Here is a 19085-nt window from a genome sequence, read left to right as displayed (position 1 = left end):
TAAAATTCACATGAAACATTTGTTATATTTTCAAATAGCTTAACCTTATGATAGGAATGTAGTATTTGATTTCTTATATAGGCAAGTGAATAAGTTGAGGATGAGGAAATACTCCTTCATTTAATGATGCTACAGAAAAGGAAAATTTGGGATCCTACACTTAAAGTAGAAGCATTTTATATTTTATGCAAGGAAAAAGTGACCACTATTTTAAGAATTTTTTGATTTTTATTGTAGTCTGGTAACATGTTTACAATACTGTTAATATTTATGGTCTTAAAATACCAAGTTATTGAGTGAATCTGCAGAAAACCCACATACACAGGACTTATGACTGAAAACTCCAGGTTCAACAGAATGAGGAATAGGTGACGTCCCCCCCATGTCCCTCCATGCTTCTGGCAACTTAGCAGTCACTCCCAGAAGCCACCTCTGGCTGGAGTCAGATAATCTTATCAACAGCCACAATCCGGAGACTCATTGTCCTTTTCTCTCAGAAGAGAGCATAAAATGACTTGCCATAGCCATGGCGCCAGACCCCACGCAAGGCTGTTTCATTCAGGACACCCTGGAAGGGGGCTGGTAAGGTCCCTTCCTACCCCAAAAGACCCAGCCCCCGGACCTGAAAACTTCCAGAATTTAACCGCCACCATTCTCATTGCCATTCTCCACACACTCGGCCAAGCCTCACCCACAAGTGAACCTGATCCTGGATATCTCATACCTCACACCACTCATACTCCAAGAGTAGTGCACCAGTTTGATGGGGTTTAAAGTAGAAGGCAACCAATCTTAGGGGAAATATATTTTTACAGATCTATCTGTCTATCTATCTATCTATCTATCTATCTATCTATCTATCTATCTATCTATCTATCTATCTATCATCTATCTATCCATTTATCATCTGCACACAAGGCTCGACCTTTAACAACATATTAGTAATCTCTTATAGAAGGACTTAAGAGCCCCTACATGAAATACAACAATTTTCACACACTCTTCCTCTAAGGAAAGGTTTTGGAGCATTTTCAGCCATTTATTCTTAAACAATACAAAATAAGTTATTTCAGTTCTGCTTTGGGGCAGGAGTTGGGGTTTGGGATGCAAACATCCAAAATATGGTGATGGGAAGGTGTAATGGTGGTTGGATAGGTGCTCAAATATTAAATGTCATCAAGTATTCTGAACTACTTTATAAAAATAAAATTAAATTAAAAACAAATCATTAAAATATTAAGTTATTGGACTTTGAACATCACCAAAGTTTCCCAGACCCTCCACTACTGTGCTGATGTCACTGCCAGTCTACCTCTTCTTCATCTTCACCCAATCTCCTCCCCTCCTTGGTAATCTCAGTTTCATAATCAAAGGTCAAGGGTCCATCATCATTTGAAATTGTCTATTCCTTTGTTTTGTTTCTCAGATTCCAGTAATTTGAGATAATCTGACATTTGTCTTCTCTTCACTTAACATGATGCTTTTCAAATCCATCTGAATTTCATCAACCAAGACTTCATTATTTTTGACAGATGTGTCATATTCTATGATGTATTTATTCCACACTATTTTTAATCCATTCATCAATTGATGTCTATTTGTGTTGCTTCCATATCCTAATTATTGCACTTATATGTCAATGAACATATAAAAGTTTATTTGACCTTTTGAATTAATATTTCTGTTTTTTTGTTTAAGGATGGAAGCCAAGACACGAAATCACTGGATCATATTGGAGTTCTATTATTATTGTATTGAGAAGTCTCCATATTGTTTTCCAGAGAGGATGAATCAAAGACATTCCCACCAATAGTGAATGTGGGTGAGAGTGATCATTTTTATTTTTCTATTAAGGTGATTGATATCTCATAAAATAAAGCAAATTTATTTTGCAATGGTGCAAGAACAGTTGATTGAAATGACACTCTAAATTCTTTCATTTTAACCCATTTTAATAATTTGTATTAGATTATCTGGCAGCAGTAAATTAAGTAATATTTTTCTGGATATTTCAATTATATGTAAAATGTTACTTCTACCTGTAAATTGATATACAATGCAGGATAATATGTAGTTTATATGTACATTTCTGTGTGTTACATAGATAATGGTATGGTATATTTTTTGAGGAAGAAAAAAATATTGAAATTTACAATGCAAGAAAAGAAAAGCTGCAAAATGCCCTACTATAAGATCTCCACATTAATTACTGATAAGAGCAAATATAAATGAATAAAAAGTCCAAACAAAATGCATTTGGATAAATAAAAAATAATTTCATGTGATAAATCAAATCCTTTTGCTTTAGTTATATGTGGATAGTAAGCAAATTTCAGGCTTAAAACACATGAAGTTTTGGGAAGCTCAAAAACTTACCTAGTGAGTTATGGTCGCAAAAGAAAATACCTAGGAGAATAAATATATCAATTTTATCTATAGAAGCAAAAAAGTCTAAACTTCAAAGTGTCTCTTCAGAGGTGCCTAGATTTAAAATTATAGAGTTTCTTACAAGCAGTAATTAAAAACTCTTGTGGATGCACTCATATATATTCACTGATACAAATGGTACACGTAAGAAAACTTTGTTACAGAGAGTTCAAAGGCTTCTATTAAAATTAATTTTCCCCAGAGAATATTCACATTTGACTGTACTGTTTGAATATCTAAGGTTTATTTTATGTAATTAATATTTCAAAGTATTGTATTTTGAATAGTTACTAATTTAGGTGTTCAAAAGTTATAGTTCTTAGGTGTCTTGCATTTTACTAAATAAAGCTAGAGTATACATAGGGGGAGTTCTGTTCTTTGCCATCTTCTGTTGGGAACTAATTCTATTTTCATATCAACTTAAATAATATTTTATGTTCAGAGTGATGATTATTTCTATATATGATTACAGCGATTGGGCTTTCGCCTTTCACGCACCGACCCGAGTTCGATTCCTCCGCCCCTCTCGGAGAGCCTGGCAAGCTACCAAGAGTATCCAGCCTTCGTGGCAGAGCCTGGCAAGCTACTTGTGTGTATTGGATATGCCAAAAACAGTAACAATAAGTCTCTCAATGAGAGATGTTACTGGTACCCGCTTGAACAAATTGATGAGCAACGAGATGACAGTGACAGTGAATGTACTATTTATATTGTAGCCAAAATTAAAATTTTTTTCTTATACACTAAAAAAGAAAAAACATCTAGCAACAGAAAAAGCATTAGTTTTCCTTCTCCTATGTGAAAATTACAATAAAATTATAATAATCAAGTGATTATAATGGTGATGAACAGATAGATTAGTAACAAAGAATGGGTATCTCAGAAATTATTAATATGCTCATGATGAAAATGTTCTATTAAAAATCAAAGTTCAATGCTATATCATCCAAGCAAATTAAATATAAAATGGAAAATTATATACTTTATGTTATTTCTTATTCATCATATACTGTCATTTTAGACTGTCAAGGTCAACTCAAAACCACTCAATGTAATTATCACTAGAAAAGATGACTTCACATTACTAGTGAGGAAATAGTAACCCCACTTTGTACTTTCATTTTATTATGTATGTGTAACTTAGAATGATAAATGACAAAAATATTCTGTTCAAGAATTTTCATCTTTTCTTATAGTCAACATCACTCAGAAATTACGAAGGACAATGACTAACTTTACCATGAGTGGTTTTGTTCTCATGGGGTTTTCTGCCACATCTGAGCTGGAAATCTTATTTGCTTCCGTGTTCCTGGTCTTCTACCTGTTGGCTTTAATTGGTAATACCCTCATTATCATCACAACTTCCGTGGATGAAAGCCTCAACTCACCCATGTATTTTTTCCTAAAGCATCTCTCCTTTTTGGATCTCTGCTATATTTCTGTGACTGTACCAAGATTCATTATCAACTCTTTCCTGCACAGTGGGAGTATTTCCCTCTTGGAATGCATTGTGCAGTGCTTTGCTTTCATCCTCTGTGGCTCTGCTGAGGTGTTTATGCTCACGGTGATGTCCTATGACCGCTATGTGGCCATCTGCCTTCCCCTGCGCTATGAAATCATCATGGATGTCAGAACCTGTGTCCATGGCATCATAGGCGTCTGGATCAGTGGGACCATCTCTGGAGTCATGCACACGGCAGCTACTTTCTCCATCCACTTCTGTGGCCCCCATATCATTCACCAGTTCTTCTGTGATATCCCCCAGATCCTGAAACTCTCCTGTTCTAATGAGTATATGAGAGAGATTGATGTCACTATCTTCCTGGCATTGGTGGCATTTCTCTGTGTCATCTTTATAGGATTCTCCTATGTGAACATATTTTCCTCTGTACTAAGGATCCCTTCTGCTGAGGGCAGAGCTAAAGCCTTTTCCACTTGCCTTCCCCACCTCGTTGTTGTAATATTATTTATGTGTACTAGTGTCTTTGAGTATATGAAGCCTCATTCAGATACTCCAACTGCTTCAGACATTTTGCTCACTATTCTTTACACAGTAGTGCCCCCAACATTCAACCCAATAATCTATAGCCTGAGAAATAAAGCTATAAAATTAGCTGTAAGAAAGGTTTTCAAAAGAAGAAAAGCTCTCCTTTCTTGAGACACTTTCTTACATATACTTTCAGTTGGGAGACAAAGTCAAAGTATATCAGATAATAATTACAGACCAATGAAGAAATTAAATCTGAATAAAATACTGATTTAGAAGGAAAGCTGCCATATGTGAATTTTTTTATGTTTCTTGTGAAATAAAAATATTAAGATATATTTCTGTGTACATATTACTTTTGCATATTTTGCAGACTACATTTTTCCTAAGCAAACTATGTGTCATAATAATGCAAAATCCAACATCGGTAATGCTAAAGTTGTTAATTTCCCTGTTCATTTCTGTGATGATGGGAAATAGTGACTAAAGCATTCATTCCCTCTTATCCTAAGTTACACTGAACTTAGAAACTAAATTTCCTAAGAACAACTAACGATATCCAAGCATTGATGGGATACTCTCTCATCACCAATTGTCTTTCAGAGCTGTGCTAATGTTTTATCAATTTCTTAGAGTTCCAATTCAAGTATATAGAAGTCAAAAAAGTAAAAAATAGTCTTTGTATTAGTTTTATTATACATTCCTATTTTGGATTACTTTGCCTATGTGAAAAATGAAATAATCTGTGAGATCCTAGCAATGAATTTAAGAGAGTTTTCAGTATTAATAAAATTACAAGTATTCAGAGTTTGGTATATAGTTTAAAAATGATAAAATACCTGAAATACTTTAAAAATAGAGTATCGCCACTGGTCCGCTCCCTTTTCAGGTTAGTGGAGTGAACGGGCGCCATCCCATCTGCGCCTGCCCCCCCCCCACATCTTCCTCGGACCCTGGCTCCACCCTTTCTGAGCAAGCCCACCTAGACCTGCATCACCTTCAGCGCCAGCCCACTGGTCTGCTCCCCTTTTCAGGTTAGTGGAGTGAAGGGGCGCCATTCCATCTGTGCCTGCACCTCCCCAACCCCTGAGGTCATCCAGACACATTGTGTTAATGGGTGTGGCCTCAACAAAGTGGGCGTGGCTTCAACGAAGTGGGCGTGGCCTCCTCCGGAGCGGCTGCACTTATTTTCTTTCAAATACCGAGCAATTTTTTGGTACTTCTCAATATTCATCACCTATATCCCTGAGTATCATCATAGAGGGCCTTAAAATACTTCCTATATAAGTTCCTAGCTAATTCCAAATTTGAAAACTACCAATGAATAGAAGCAACTATTCAAGCCAAAGCTAACGGACCTCACTCTCAAAAAGTATTGCTTGAAGTTTCACATAAATAATAGAGGAACATCAGAGAGGGACATGTGCTAGAGGGAGTACAGAAGAAATTGATCACCACTGACCAAGCCCATTCAGAATTCTTTTTCACAGCCAGAGGTAAACCTTTTCCATACTACCACAGCAATATGAAGAAACAGCGCAAATCCCCGCCACAAGGGGAGGATGAAGAAAAGAGTCTTGATGCATCAGTAGACCTTACCTACAAACTGGAGCTCTCTGACAAAGAATTCAGAGGTGAAATCCTCAAGATGTTCAATGAACTCAATTGAAAGTTTGACAAGGTATTTATTACATTAAAGGAGGACCTCACAGAAACGATAAAACAGACAGCTGAGAAATTACGGGAAGAAATGAGAACAGAAAGAAAAAACCTACAGAAGGAAATGTCACAAATCAAGGATTCGGTAGATGAATTAAAAAACTCAGTGGGTGCCCTCAACAATAGAATGACTGCAGCAGAGGACAGAATCAGTGAGCTTGAAGATCAGCTCCAGGCAGCCTATAGGCAACAACAATCAATGGAAAGAGACCTCAAAATAGCTCTAGCCAGAATCAGAGTCCTAAGGGATGATTTAAAGAGGAACAACATTAGAATCATTGGACTACCAGAAGGACAGGGAACCAACCCCAATGAAAAAGCCACAGTCAAAAAAATCATTGCTGAAAAGTTCCCAGAGCTGGACAATGCAGACATCCAGATTCAAGGAGCCAGAAGGATACCAGCTAAAAGAGACTCTAACAGAAAAACTCCAAGACATCATAGTTAGGATGATGGACTAACAGATAGAGACACATTCCTGCAAGCCGCAAGGTTGAAGAAGGAAATCACATACAATGGAGCACCCCTTAGGTTCACAGCAGACCTATCGGAGGAAACCCTTCAAGCTCGAAGGCAGTGGTGGGATATAGTGAAAAAACTCAATGAAATGAATGCCTCACCGAGAATACTTTATCCGGCCAAATTCTCATTCAAACTCGAAGAAATTATACACTATTTTGGGGATAAACAACAACACAGGAACTTCATAGACTCTAAACCAAACCTAAAAGAACGGCTAAAGGGGCTACTATAAGACAAGAAAAACCCTTACAAGCACAACAAACATTTACAGAAAGATGGCACAAAACCCTATGACAATAATCTCTCTCAATGTCAATGGTCTTAATTCACCAATTAAGAGACACAGACTGGCAAAATGGATTCAGAGACTCAACCCAACATTCTGCTGCCAGCAAGAAACACATCTGAATAGCCAGAACAAACACAGACTCAAAGTCAAAGGATGGAAAACAATTCTGCAAGCAAACAACTCCCTCAAAAAAGCTGAGGTGGCTTTACTAGTATCAGACAACATAGACTTCAGGTTGAAAAAGTTAGAAGGGATAGTGAAGGCCACTTTTTATTAATCAAGGGATATGTACAGCAGGAAGAAATCACACTCCTAAACGTGTATGCACCCAATGAGGGACAAGCTAAATACCTACAACAGCTGCTAACAGACCTTAAGAAGGACATTGTGGGCAACACAATAGTAGTTGGAGACTTCAACACCGCCCTATCACCTCTGGACAGATCAAGAAGATTAAAACTCACCAAGGAAATAATGACTTTGAAGGAAGAAATAGAAGAGAGAGGGCTAATAGATCTATACAGGGCTCCATATCCCAAAAAAAAGGGAATACACTTTCTTTTCCAGTGCACATGGAACATTTTCCAGAATAGACCATGAGCTGGGCCCCGCAACATACCTCAACAGAATCAACAAAATAGACATTGTACCAGCTATTTTTTCAGACCATGATGCACTGAAAATAGAAGTTAATCATGGACAGATGCAGAAAAATAAATCAAACTCCTGGAAATTAAATAGCTCAATGTTGAACAATGAGTGGGTCAGGAAGGAAATCAAGGAGGAAATCAAAAGGTACCTGGAAACAAATGAGAATGAAGACACGAGCTACCAGAACTTGTGGGACACAGCTAAAACCATTTTAAGGGGAAAATTTATAGCTCTGCAAGCATATCTCAGGAAGGAAAAAGGGCCCGCATAAATAACTTGACTTCACAGCTCAAGACCTTAGAAAAGGACCAACAAAAGGAGCCCAAACCAGGCAGAAGGGAAGAGATAATAAAACTTAGAGCAGAAATTAACGACATGCAAACTCAAAAGACAATTCGAAAGATCAATGAAACCAAGAGCTGGTTCTTTGAGAAAATAAATAAGATTGATAAACCACTAGCAAGACTCACAAAGAAAGAGAGAGAGAGAACATTTATAAGTCGAATCAGAAATGAAAATGGGGACATCGCAACATAAACCAGTGAAATTCAAAAGATCATCAGAGACTACTTTGAAAAGCTGTATGCCACGAAACAAGAGAACCTAGAAGAAATGGATAAATTCCTGGATTCCTATAATCTCCCAAGGCTGAACCAAGAAGACCTGGAGTTCCTGAATAGTCCTATTAACATCAAGGAAATTGAAATGGTAATCAAAAGTCTTCCCAAAAGCAAAAGCTCAGGCCCAGACGGATTTACTAGCGAATTCTTCCAAACATTTAAATAGGACCTATTGCCAGTTCTTCTCAAGCTTTTCCAGGAAATTGAAGAAACAGAAACCCTCCCAAACAGTTTCTATGAGGCTCACATCTCCCTAACACCAAAAGCAAACAAGGACACCACAAAAAAAGAAAACTACAGGCCAATATCCCTGATGAACACAGATGCAAAGATTCTCAACAAAATATTAGCAAACAGAATTCAACAACTCATCAAAAAGATCATACACCACGACCAAGTGGGATTCATCCTGGGGATGTAAGGATGATTTAACATTTGGAAATCAATCAACATAATCCATCATATCAACAAAAGAAAAGATAAAAATCATATAATCATATCAATAGATGCAGAGAAAGCATTTGACAAGATCCAGCACCCGTTTATGATGAAAACTCTCGCCAAAATGGGTATAGAAGGGACCTTCCTCAATATAGTCAAAGCCATCTACCACAAGCCTACAGCAAGCATTGTCCTCAATGGGGAAAAACTAAGACCCTTCCCTCTGAGAACAGGGACAAGACAAGGATGCCCACACTCTCCTCTTCTGTTCAATATAGCACTGGAAGTACTTGCAATAGCGATTAGGCAAGAAAAAGATAATAAGGGCATTCAGGTAGGAAAGGACGAAATCAAGCTCTCACTATTCGCTGATGATATGATATTATACTTAGAAAACCCTAAAACCTCTACCAAGAAACGCCTAGAAAGAATAGACTCATATAGTAAAGTTGCAGGCTATAAAATCAATACCCAAAAGTTCCATGGCTTTCTTATATAAAAATAGTGAGAGAGAAGAAAGCGACATGATAAAAGCTATCCCGTTCACAATTGTGCCTCAAAAAATCAAATACCTCGGAATCAGCTTAACTAAGTAGGTAAAGGACTTGTGTAATGAAAACTACAAAACGCTACTTCAGGAAATAAAAGAACACACGAGGAAATGGAAAAATATCCCCTGCTCATGGATTGGAAGAATTAATATTGTCAAAATGGCAATTCTCCCCAAAGCAGTGTAAAAATTCAATGCGATCCCTATAGGGATACCCTTGTCATTCTTCAAAGAAATGGAGCAAGCACTCCTGAAATTCATATGGAACAGTAAGCCCCCACGAATAGCTAAAACAATTCTTGGGAAAAAGAAAATGGGAGGAATCAACCTCCCCAACTTCCAACTCTATTACAAAGCGGTAGTCATTAAAACAGCTTGGTACTGGAACAAAGGCAGAGTGGCAGACCAATGGAACAGGGTTGAATACTCTGACACATCCCCCCAAATATATGACCATCTAATCTTTGATAAGGAAGCAAAAAATGTGAAGTGGAGCAAGGAAAGCATGTTTAACAAACTGTGCTGGCAAAACTGGACAGCTACATGCAAAAAAATGGGCTTAGACCTCCACCTATCACCATGTACAAATGTCAGATCAAAATGATTAAGGACCTCAACATCAGACCAGAATCCCTAAGGTACATTGAAGACAAGGTCGGCAAAACCCTCTATGACATTGAAGCTAAAGTTATCTTCAGAGCTGACATGCCACTGGCCAAGCAAGTGAAAACAGAGATAAATAAATGGAACTATCTCAAACTAAGAAGCTTCTGCACCTCAAGAGAAACAGTGACCAAAGTACAAAGACAATCTACAGAATGGGAAAGGATATTTACGCAGTACCCATCTGATAAAGGGTTGATAACAAGGATATACAATGCACTAGTTGAACTCCACAAGAAGAAAACTGCCAACCCGATCAAAAAACTGGGTGATGAAATGAACAGAAACTTTCCCAAAGAAAAAATCCGAATGGCTCAGAGGCACATGAGAAAATGTTCAACATCACTAATCATCAGGGAAATGCAGATCAAAACAACCATGAGATATCATCTCACACCACAGAGACTGGCCCACATCCCCAAAAACAAAAACAACCGGTGTTGGCGTGGATGCGGGGGGAAAGGGACTCTTCTTCACTGCTGGTGGGAATGCCGACTGGTTCAGTCCTTTTGGAAAACAATATGGACGATTCTCAAAAAATTAGAAATTGAGCTTCCATTTGATGCAGCAATACCTCTCCTGGGAATATATCCCGGAGAGGCAAAACGGTATAGTAGAGATGGCATATGTATTTCTATGTTCATTGCAGCACTGTTTACAATAGCCAGAATCTGGAAAGAACCAGAGTGCCCCAAAACAAATGACTGGTTAAAGAAACTCTGGTACATCTACACAATGGAATACTATGTAGCCGTCAGAAAACATGAAGTCATGAAATTTGCATATAAATGGATCAACATGGAAAGTATCATGTTGAGTGAAATGAGTCAGAAAGAAAGAGACAGACATAGAAAGATTGCACTCATATGTGGAATATAATGTAACTGAGAAGTACAAGTTGGCAATGATGCAACTTCTGGCAGATATCTCTCTGGACTTAGTGACTAAAATACTAAAATACAGAAACCCCAAACCGTGAGGCTGCTAAGTGTGGTCACTCGACCTCATACGTCTTCATTCTTAGCAATGGAAAACAAATCATCTAATGCTTCCTTTTCAGCAGGTCCAAGTTTAGGGGAGAGACTCTCCAAACAATAATGGTGAGTTTTGTTGAAATATTGAATGCAATCAAAGTGAAAGTAAAGTGAAATTTAGTTACACAGGCGGGGGGGCTAAGGATGCGGGGGACTAGGGGCGTGGGGGTGCTAGGGGTGTGGGGGTTCGGGGTGGAGCTATACTGTGATTCTTGGTGGTGGAATATGTGCACTGGTGAAGGGATGGGTGTTCGAGCATTGTATAACTGAGACTTAAACCTGAAAACTTTGTAACTTTCCACATGGTGACTCAATAAAAAAAATTTAAAAAAAAAGAAAAAGAAATACATGGGGGACTGGAGACTGTAATCCAGGGAAGTGGTGCTGATGATGAGCATGTTGCCATTTAAAGCCAACAAGTACAAGCCCAAGAATAATGAAGCATAAAAGAGTTCTGGTTCAGGCTTAGCAGAAAACCCCATGAGAAAAAACCGCTTATAGATAAATAAGCCACAGTCCTTTATTCTTTCCAGTCGCATTGGCTCCAAGAGAAGATGGAACTCTTCCACAGAATAATTCTATTGAAAATTAAATCTAGGGGCAGGAGCAATAGCACAGCGGGTAGGGGGGTAGGGCGTTTTCCTTGCACACAGCCGATCCAAGTTTTCACAAGGTCCCAGGACAACTACAGCAGTCAGGAGAATTTCCCAAGAAAGCAATGCAGTGTCCAGTTAATAATGTTGGTTCCATTCTGTGTCTGTGAAAATAAAATAAACTATACTCTACCTTACCCCATGGGCAAAATTTATTTTCCAGTGGATTATAGGAGAGAAAAGTATCTACAACATTTTAAACGTTAATGTCAATGTATTGACCATGTCCTGTTCCCCAAAATTTTATTTATTAAAGCACCATGATTTTCAAAGTGTTTCATACTTGGGTTTTAGGCATTCAATGTTCTGTCACCAAGCCTATCACCAGTGTCAACTGCCCTCTACCAGTGTTCTCAAGTTCCCTGTCCTACACATTGTCCCTTCTGCCATCTCAACAGGCCCCTTCTAAGCTTGGTTACTGAAGTTTGGGTCTCATGATTTCAGTGTTGTTGACTCTGTGGTTTAGATATTTAGCTCCATGGGTCATGTACACCATGTAACACTGGTGTTACACGGAAGACAGGACACTACCCATAGCCTTGACCCTTTTGCCTGTTGCTTGTCATTGGTCTCTTCTCTCCCACCTGCTCCACAGTCTCTCTTTCCTTCTTTTCCCAATACTCTGAGACCAAGGGGATCTAGGCACTCATCCCCTTTAAACCAACATCTTTCCTTGTCCAGTGAGATCATGTAATTTGCTACAACATGGATGGACAGGAAGACATATGAAGTGAAGTAGGGCAGAAGCAGAAGCATAAACAGAGGATGGTATCATTTCCATGTGGTAGAGTAAGTACCACAATGATGAGCAAAAACGATGGTTGAAAGGGGGCATGTCAGGATCACCTTTGATCCTGCAGTACAGAGATGATAAGGAAAGACTGTCATTTTGTAGTTTCAAAAGACTATTCAATGCGTGAAATCATTTTATGAAGTCAGCCGGCTGGTATTCTTTTTCTAACATGGACATAATAAATGTCAGGATTTTATTGTTCCTGGAAAACCGTTAAAAAATTTTTTTTCAGAGGCCAGGAGACACTACAGTAGTTAGGTGTGTACTATGCAAGCATCTGAGTCCATATCCCATGATCTCCGAGCATTGCTGGGTGGAGCTGGGGAGAGCCCTAGAGTCAGTGACAAGGCAGGGCAATCCCTGAATTGCAGGGCCCAAGCAGTGCCACCAGCCACACAGACCAGGACCGAACACCAGCACTGTTGGCCAGATAGCTCCAACTGTGTCCCCTGGGACACTTAGGCAACATTTGTAGCCCCACAAGGAAATAAAAGTTTTTAATAGTTTTTCCTCTTGCCTACTTCCTCAAAGCTTGAAAAATAAATCTATAGTTGCTTTAGAAACTACTTGTAGGAGCTCTTACTCTCTCCCTTATATAATGTCTGACTGAGTCAATCTTTTTTTCAAAATTGTTTTTGTGCATCCTATGGACAGTCATGTTGCTCAATTTGGAAATTCATCATTCATTGCACAAATTCTGATAAGGCTGGAAAGAAATGATTGGAGGGTTATCTTGCATGTCACCATTGTTGGTTGGTGTGATTTTTCTTACATAGGTCACACTCATGGAATTGCACTGGAAAAAAATGACTCAAGCTGGACACAGATGTAGAAAACTTGGAAATATTTTCTATTTTTCTCTTCCAAATTTTGTGAAATTTCACACACTCAGGTAATTTTTCCCCCAACATTAGGACAAATTGTCAGTGCCACCAGCTGACACTTAGCCAAAGGTCCTGATATTTGCAATCTGCCTTTCTGAGTAAAATTAGCTGGTGGAGAGTAAGAAATGAATCCATTTCAATCCTAACTTGGACACTAGAGGTTAGGTTTGAAATTTGCTTGGAGGAGCAGAGCTCCTGGGTCCTTGGGAATGTGGGACTCTGGAAACACCCAAACTTACAATTACACTGAGTTTTCTTGTAAAGCATGTATCCATTGATCTGATATAATGATCACACATAGTTATTTGGTGTGTTAGTTTTGTGTTTATCAGAAAATACTATTGCCAAAAGTTTCTTTCTTAATATATTCAGGAACATAAAATATAAGTTAATTTAAATCTGATAAATCAATGGGATATTAATACAATCTGATAATATTGTGATTATTATAAAATTATTTGAAAAAGGGATAAATATTAACATATTGTTACTGACAAAATAAAATATTATATTCCTGTTAAACCATGAATCCCAATAAAATTTTACTCTGAAAGAAGTAACAAAATATCATTTTAAATAAATCTTCGTTTGATGGTGTGACAATTTAAAAAATTTAAGTATTATAAAATAATTAGATTCATAACATCAAGATTTCCTGATTTTAAAATGTAACTTTTAATTCACTCCATTATCACAAATCATTTATGTATTTATGATGCATAAATATATAAATGATTGTCTGTTAGATCTGCCTGGGATCAGATGGCAGCCTGTGGATGTAATAATGACATTCCCACAAAGATCACCTTGCCCCCAATGCAGAAGACAGAACTTATAGCCAATGTGGCAACAGAAAGCCTCCACGCTGCATTCCAGCATCCTCAAATCCATCCCCTACAGAAAACAGGCCAGACCAGCCCCCCAGTTCCACTGGTCTTTGTTCCCTTCTCCCTTCTTCCTGTCCAAGACAACTTAAAAGCCCCCTCAGTCTCTCTGAGGGCACAGTCCTACCCCAGCCTGGCCCAAGGATCTAGAGCTCCATCCAGGAGAGCACCCAATAAACTTCTCCTATTCCCTTCACTTTATTCATCTCTGTCCCTCTGTCTGCATAGGACGGGGTTCTCAAATCTATCACTATCTTTTCACAGATGTGAGATTTTCAATTTGAAAATTTGACATAAGAGAGAATTCTCTGTGTAATTTTTGACTTTCAAAACCAACTTTCAGGAGCCAGAGAGACAATTACACAGGGACCAGTGGTTGCCTTGCAAGGAACAGACCCAGGTTCAATCCCCAGCACCTCATCTAGTACCCCAGGCAACAACTGGTATGATCCCGGAGCACAGATCAAGGAGTAAACCCTGAGAAAGTCAATATTCTTCTGCCCAGAGCTCCAGCATAATAGGGCAAAAATGGAGCTTGTTGAGATCACACTCTCTCCCAGGAAGAGAGATTTTCCTAAATGTTGGGAAACAGTTTTCCCCCAATAAGAGTCCGGACACATTGTAGACTGGGTCTGGGCAGACATGGGGTGAAGGATGGCAGACATGCGGAGAAGCAGTTTCTAGGAGAAGCTGATGTCTATTCCCTTTATTGCCAAATACACACGCATTTGATAGGGGATTCTTAGCTTAAAAGGATGTTCTAATCACAGAAATTTGAGCATCATTGGCCTATCACCTCTCTTTGATAGGTCCAACCCTGCTCTGCCCTGGTCCAATCCCAATCAAGGCCAGATGCTGCAGTTAGGATGACTTGCTAAACATATGTGACAGTTTTTGTGTCTCGGGCTCATGTGACCAAGAGGTCGAGTGAGACTCAAGGCCGAACACCTGGTGCTGGCCAACACTCTGTTCTTGCCAACGTTGCCTATATACTCCCTCTTGCGAGGCGTTGCTTCTGGGACACTTTGCAGGGTTGGGTTTTATCTGCACCAGTGTCTGTTAACATGCTCCACACCTGAAAATTTCATCTTCCTCAACAGATAACTTGAGGGAAGGAAGTGTCAGGAGACACAGACAAGGGCAAAGTTGGAGCCAGGGGATCTGGAAAGAGAGTTCAGGGCTCAGTCTCTGGCCCTGCTGGAGGCCCTCCCTGGTTTGACCCTCAGCATCGCATAGGTACATGGCCTGTGTTCAGAGCCAGAAGGAAGCCTTGATACAGGAGGATAAGGTCCATGAACAACGGTTAGAGCCAGAGATTTTATTCTTGAGTTAAACCCGACAGACTTGCCACGACACTCCATGTTTCCTATTTCTCCTGTACTGCTCTCAGACTACTGTGTCCAGCACACTAGAGCTGCATCAATAATAGTACAGCAGATAGGGGGCATGCCGGGTATGTGGCCCATCCCACTAAAACACAACTAAATTAACTCAGTTTAATCGGGTCTCGAAGGAAGATAATAACAAAAGTTTTAAATGTTGGAATGGACAAGTACAGTCCTTTACAAACAGATGATAAATATACATAGAAATTTAAAGAGGGGCTGGAGCGATAGCACAGCGGGTAGGGCGTTTGCCTTGCACGCGGCCGACCCGGGTTTGAATCCCAGCATCCCATATGGTCCCCTGAGCACCGCCAGGAGTAATTCTTGAGTGCATGAGCCAGGAATGACCCCTGTTTATTGCCGGGTGTGACCCAAAAAGCAAAAAAAAAAAAGAAAAGAAATTTAAAGAACCACTCAATTTTATTGCTATTTATAAAAATAGTTAAGGTCTGTGAAGGAATTTGAGGCCAATAAAGGAAAATTCATGTCATTTTCAAATACTGACACAAAAGTAGAGTACTTCTAAAATACAATTTAGAACTAAAGTAGATATACAGAAATGAACCTACCAAAAATTGTTGTACACTTCATGACACTGAAAATACGTATCATTGATGAGACAATTATGTCTTCTTTGTTCGGGGTTCATTATTTTGCTGTGCTTTAAAGTCAAGAACTGAATACAGGACCTCATATTGAAGATTCGGCATGTGCTTTATAGTTGGGATAAAGCCATGGATCTGCTTGATGAAAAAAAATCAAAGATATAAAGCTATGAAAGATAGAATCCTGGTGACCACTGCGAGACATTATATATCTAAGACACAATTCCCCTCTACTTGACTCACTGCCAGTTCACACCAAAAGCTCAGTCTGTATGTTTCATTGTGAAACGGAACCTAAAAGTGTAGGAATATGTCAATTTCCTACAGCAACTCCCAAGCTGGAAAGACAACAGAGGGAGAAAGTTAGTGTTGATATAATGTTGTCTGATATTATAAGCATGAACACTTCAATTCAGCAGATTAAAATCTCCCACATCTATTTTCTTCTGATTCCAGACAAGTTGCTGCTAAAATTTGCAGAAAAGAAAACCAAATGATTCTATGAATCCTAGTTAAAATGAGTTTTCAGTGAATAAAACGAACCAAGATTCTATAGCACACCCCAGCACATGCTATGCTATGTCAGTGACTTACAGGATGTGAATGATAAGCAGAAAGTATGAAAAAATGTGAAAATCTAACCTTAAGTATATACCTTGCTAGATATTCTACTTGTGGCTATAGTTTATTTACATAAACCCATGTTGTTTATGATTTCAAACAAGATTATTGAAATGTATTGCTGGGGGAGAATTGCTTCTAGATTTTTCTTGTATACTGGCGGTTGATGGCGTCCTCCCATCAGGATAAATGGATAGAGTAGATAATTTGAAAACTAAATGGGAGGTAAATGTAACATATTTCTTTATACCATTTATGATAGATTCTTTTCCATGATTTTTATCACTTTCATTATTTCTATACAAAACATTTTCTTCTCATTTGAAAGCAAACTTTCAGTATACTCACTCTTTTCCCTAATTTTATATACAGGTATGAAGTTTTCCTTTTTAAGGTAATTAAGTCTATGTACCTTTTCCTTCTTTGTGAGTGATCTCTTCCATTTTTAGCAAATGAATCATTTAGTAAAATTTTTTATTTTTATATTACTTTATTTCTTCTTTCATTCATTTTGCCCATTTAAAACTGGTATCTCTGAGAAGCTGACTGATTATTACTTAAAACATCCCTTCCTCATGTGTGGCAAAGAGGCCCACTACATCTGAAATGGAAAAGTCAGGGAGATCAAGAGGCCTTACAAGGGTGGCATTAATGTATGTGAACTGAAGCCCAAATAAATTGAAAAGCATGAATGGAGTCAAAGAACCAATGAGTGCTGATTGTCAGAGAGTTTTGATCAGTTTGTAAACAACATGTAATATCTGAGAGTAGAACAGAATATACGGAAAATAACTAAGCCTCATATGCGCATTTTTATATCACCTTGACATACAAATCATGAGTCACTAAATTGACTGCTTTTAAATTTAAAAAATCTTATTTATATTATTCTCAAAATTCAATGAAGGAATTTTAATCCATTGTTTGTGCAAGTTTAGTTTAGGTATTTTTGATATAGTATTACCCAGCAGTATATAAACACAACATTCCCATTCAAATGTCCTTTATAATCACTTTTTACTTACTGAAATTTACAGTTAGGTTATGTCAAGATTGCCCATAGAATTTAAAATTCTCTCCCAAGAAAGAATACATAAAGGTCATCAACGCAGATATGCTTTATTTTTCTTAAAAACATTTCTAACAGCTGACCTAATGACTTTATTTCTCAGGCTGTATATCATTGGATTGAATGTTGGTGGAACTACTGTATACATAATAGTGAGCAGAATGTCTGACACAGTTAGAGAGTCTGAATGCGATTTTAAGAACTCAAAGACACCTGTAGAAAGAAACAATAAGACAACAGCGAGGTGGGGAAGGCAAGTGGAAAAGGCCTTGGATCTGCCCTCAGCAGATGGCATCCTCAGCACAGAAGAAAATATCTGCATGTAGGAGAATCCAATAAAGACAAGACAAAGAAATGACATAAAAGACAGGAAGACAGAGACACCCACTTCACTGATATAGTCATTGGAGCAGGAGAGTTTCAGGATCTGGGGAACATCACAGAAGAACTGGTGAATGATGTGGGGGCCACAGAAGCGGATGGAGAATGTAGCTGTGGTGTGCATGACTCCACAGATGGCCCCACTGACCCAGACACTGAAGACTCCATGCACACAGGTTCTGATATCTATGATGACATCATAGCGCAAGGGAAGGCAGATGGCCACGTAACGGTCATAGGACATCAATGTGAGCATGGCCATCTCTGCACCCGCACAGAGGGTCAACACAAAGCACTGAAAAACACATTCCCAGAAGGAAATGTCTCCTCTGTGCAAGAAAGAGTTGTAGATGAACCTTGGGACAGTCACAGAAATGTAGCAGAGATCCAGAAAGGAGAGATGCTTCAGGAAGAAATACATGGGGGACTGGAGACTGTCGTCCACAGAAGTTGTGATGATGATGAGCATGTTGCCAGTTAAAGCCAACAAGTAGAGAAGGAGGAACAGACAAGCATAGAAGATTTCTAGCTCAGGCTTGGTAGAAAATCCTGTGAGGAGAAACCCACTTGTCGTGAAATTAGCCATAGTGTTCTTTAACTTCTAACAGATGTTGGTTGCCAATCACAGGTCCTGAGTGGATGCAGTCTTCCCCAAATTCTCTAGAGTTGCAAAAAGATGGTAAATTAAACAAACAAATAAATTAATATCTAACTTTAAATCTATTTCTTCATAAGCACAAACATATTAAGTATGAGAAAGTGCCTAACAAATAATGATGTAAAATAAAAATTATATTACCATAATCATTAATTAACCAAAACCCTACTATTAATATATTATATATTTCTTATTTAAAAGTAGCTAAAAAAAGCTTTGAAATCTAGTCTGGGGAGTGTGGCCTCTGGG

The 19085-nt window shown here is 38.5% G+C and overlaps 2 protein-coding genes across 2 annotated transcripts; one reads left to right on the top strand and one right to left on the bottom strand.

The window, feature by feature from the left end:
* The first annotated feature begins 3652 nt into the window (after positions 1-3652).
* Positions 3653-4585, top strand: LOC129402427 (olfactory receptor 14J1-like). Its single transcript, XM_055128961.1, has one exon. The coding sequence runs from the start codon at positions 3653-3655 to the stop codon at positions 4583-4585; it is 933 nt and encodes a 310-aa protein (XP_054984936.1).
* A 13246-nt stretch (positions 4586-17831) lies between these two features.
* On the bottom strand, positions 17832-18764 carry LOC101557587 (olfactory receptor 14J1-like). The gene has a single exon (XM_004622096.2). It carries the CDS (start codon positions 18762-18764, stop codon positions 17832-17834), a length of 933 nt encoding a protein of 310 aa, XP_004622153.2.
* Positions 18765-19085: the final 321 nt, after the last annotated feature.

Source organism: Sorex araneus, chromosome 2 (genome assembly GCF_027595985.1).
Source record: "Sorex araneus isolate mSorAra2 chromosome 2, mSorAra2.pri, whole genome shotgun sequence".
NCBI lineage: Eukaryota > Metazoa > Chordata > Mammalia > Eulipotyphla > Soricidae > Sorex > Sorex araneus.
Note: the sequence above shows the minus strand (reverse complement) of the source record. Positions and strands in the feature narration are given on the sequence as shown.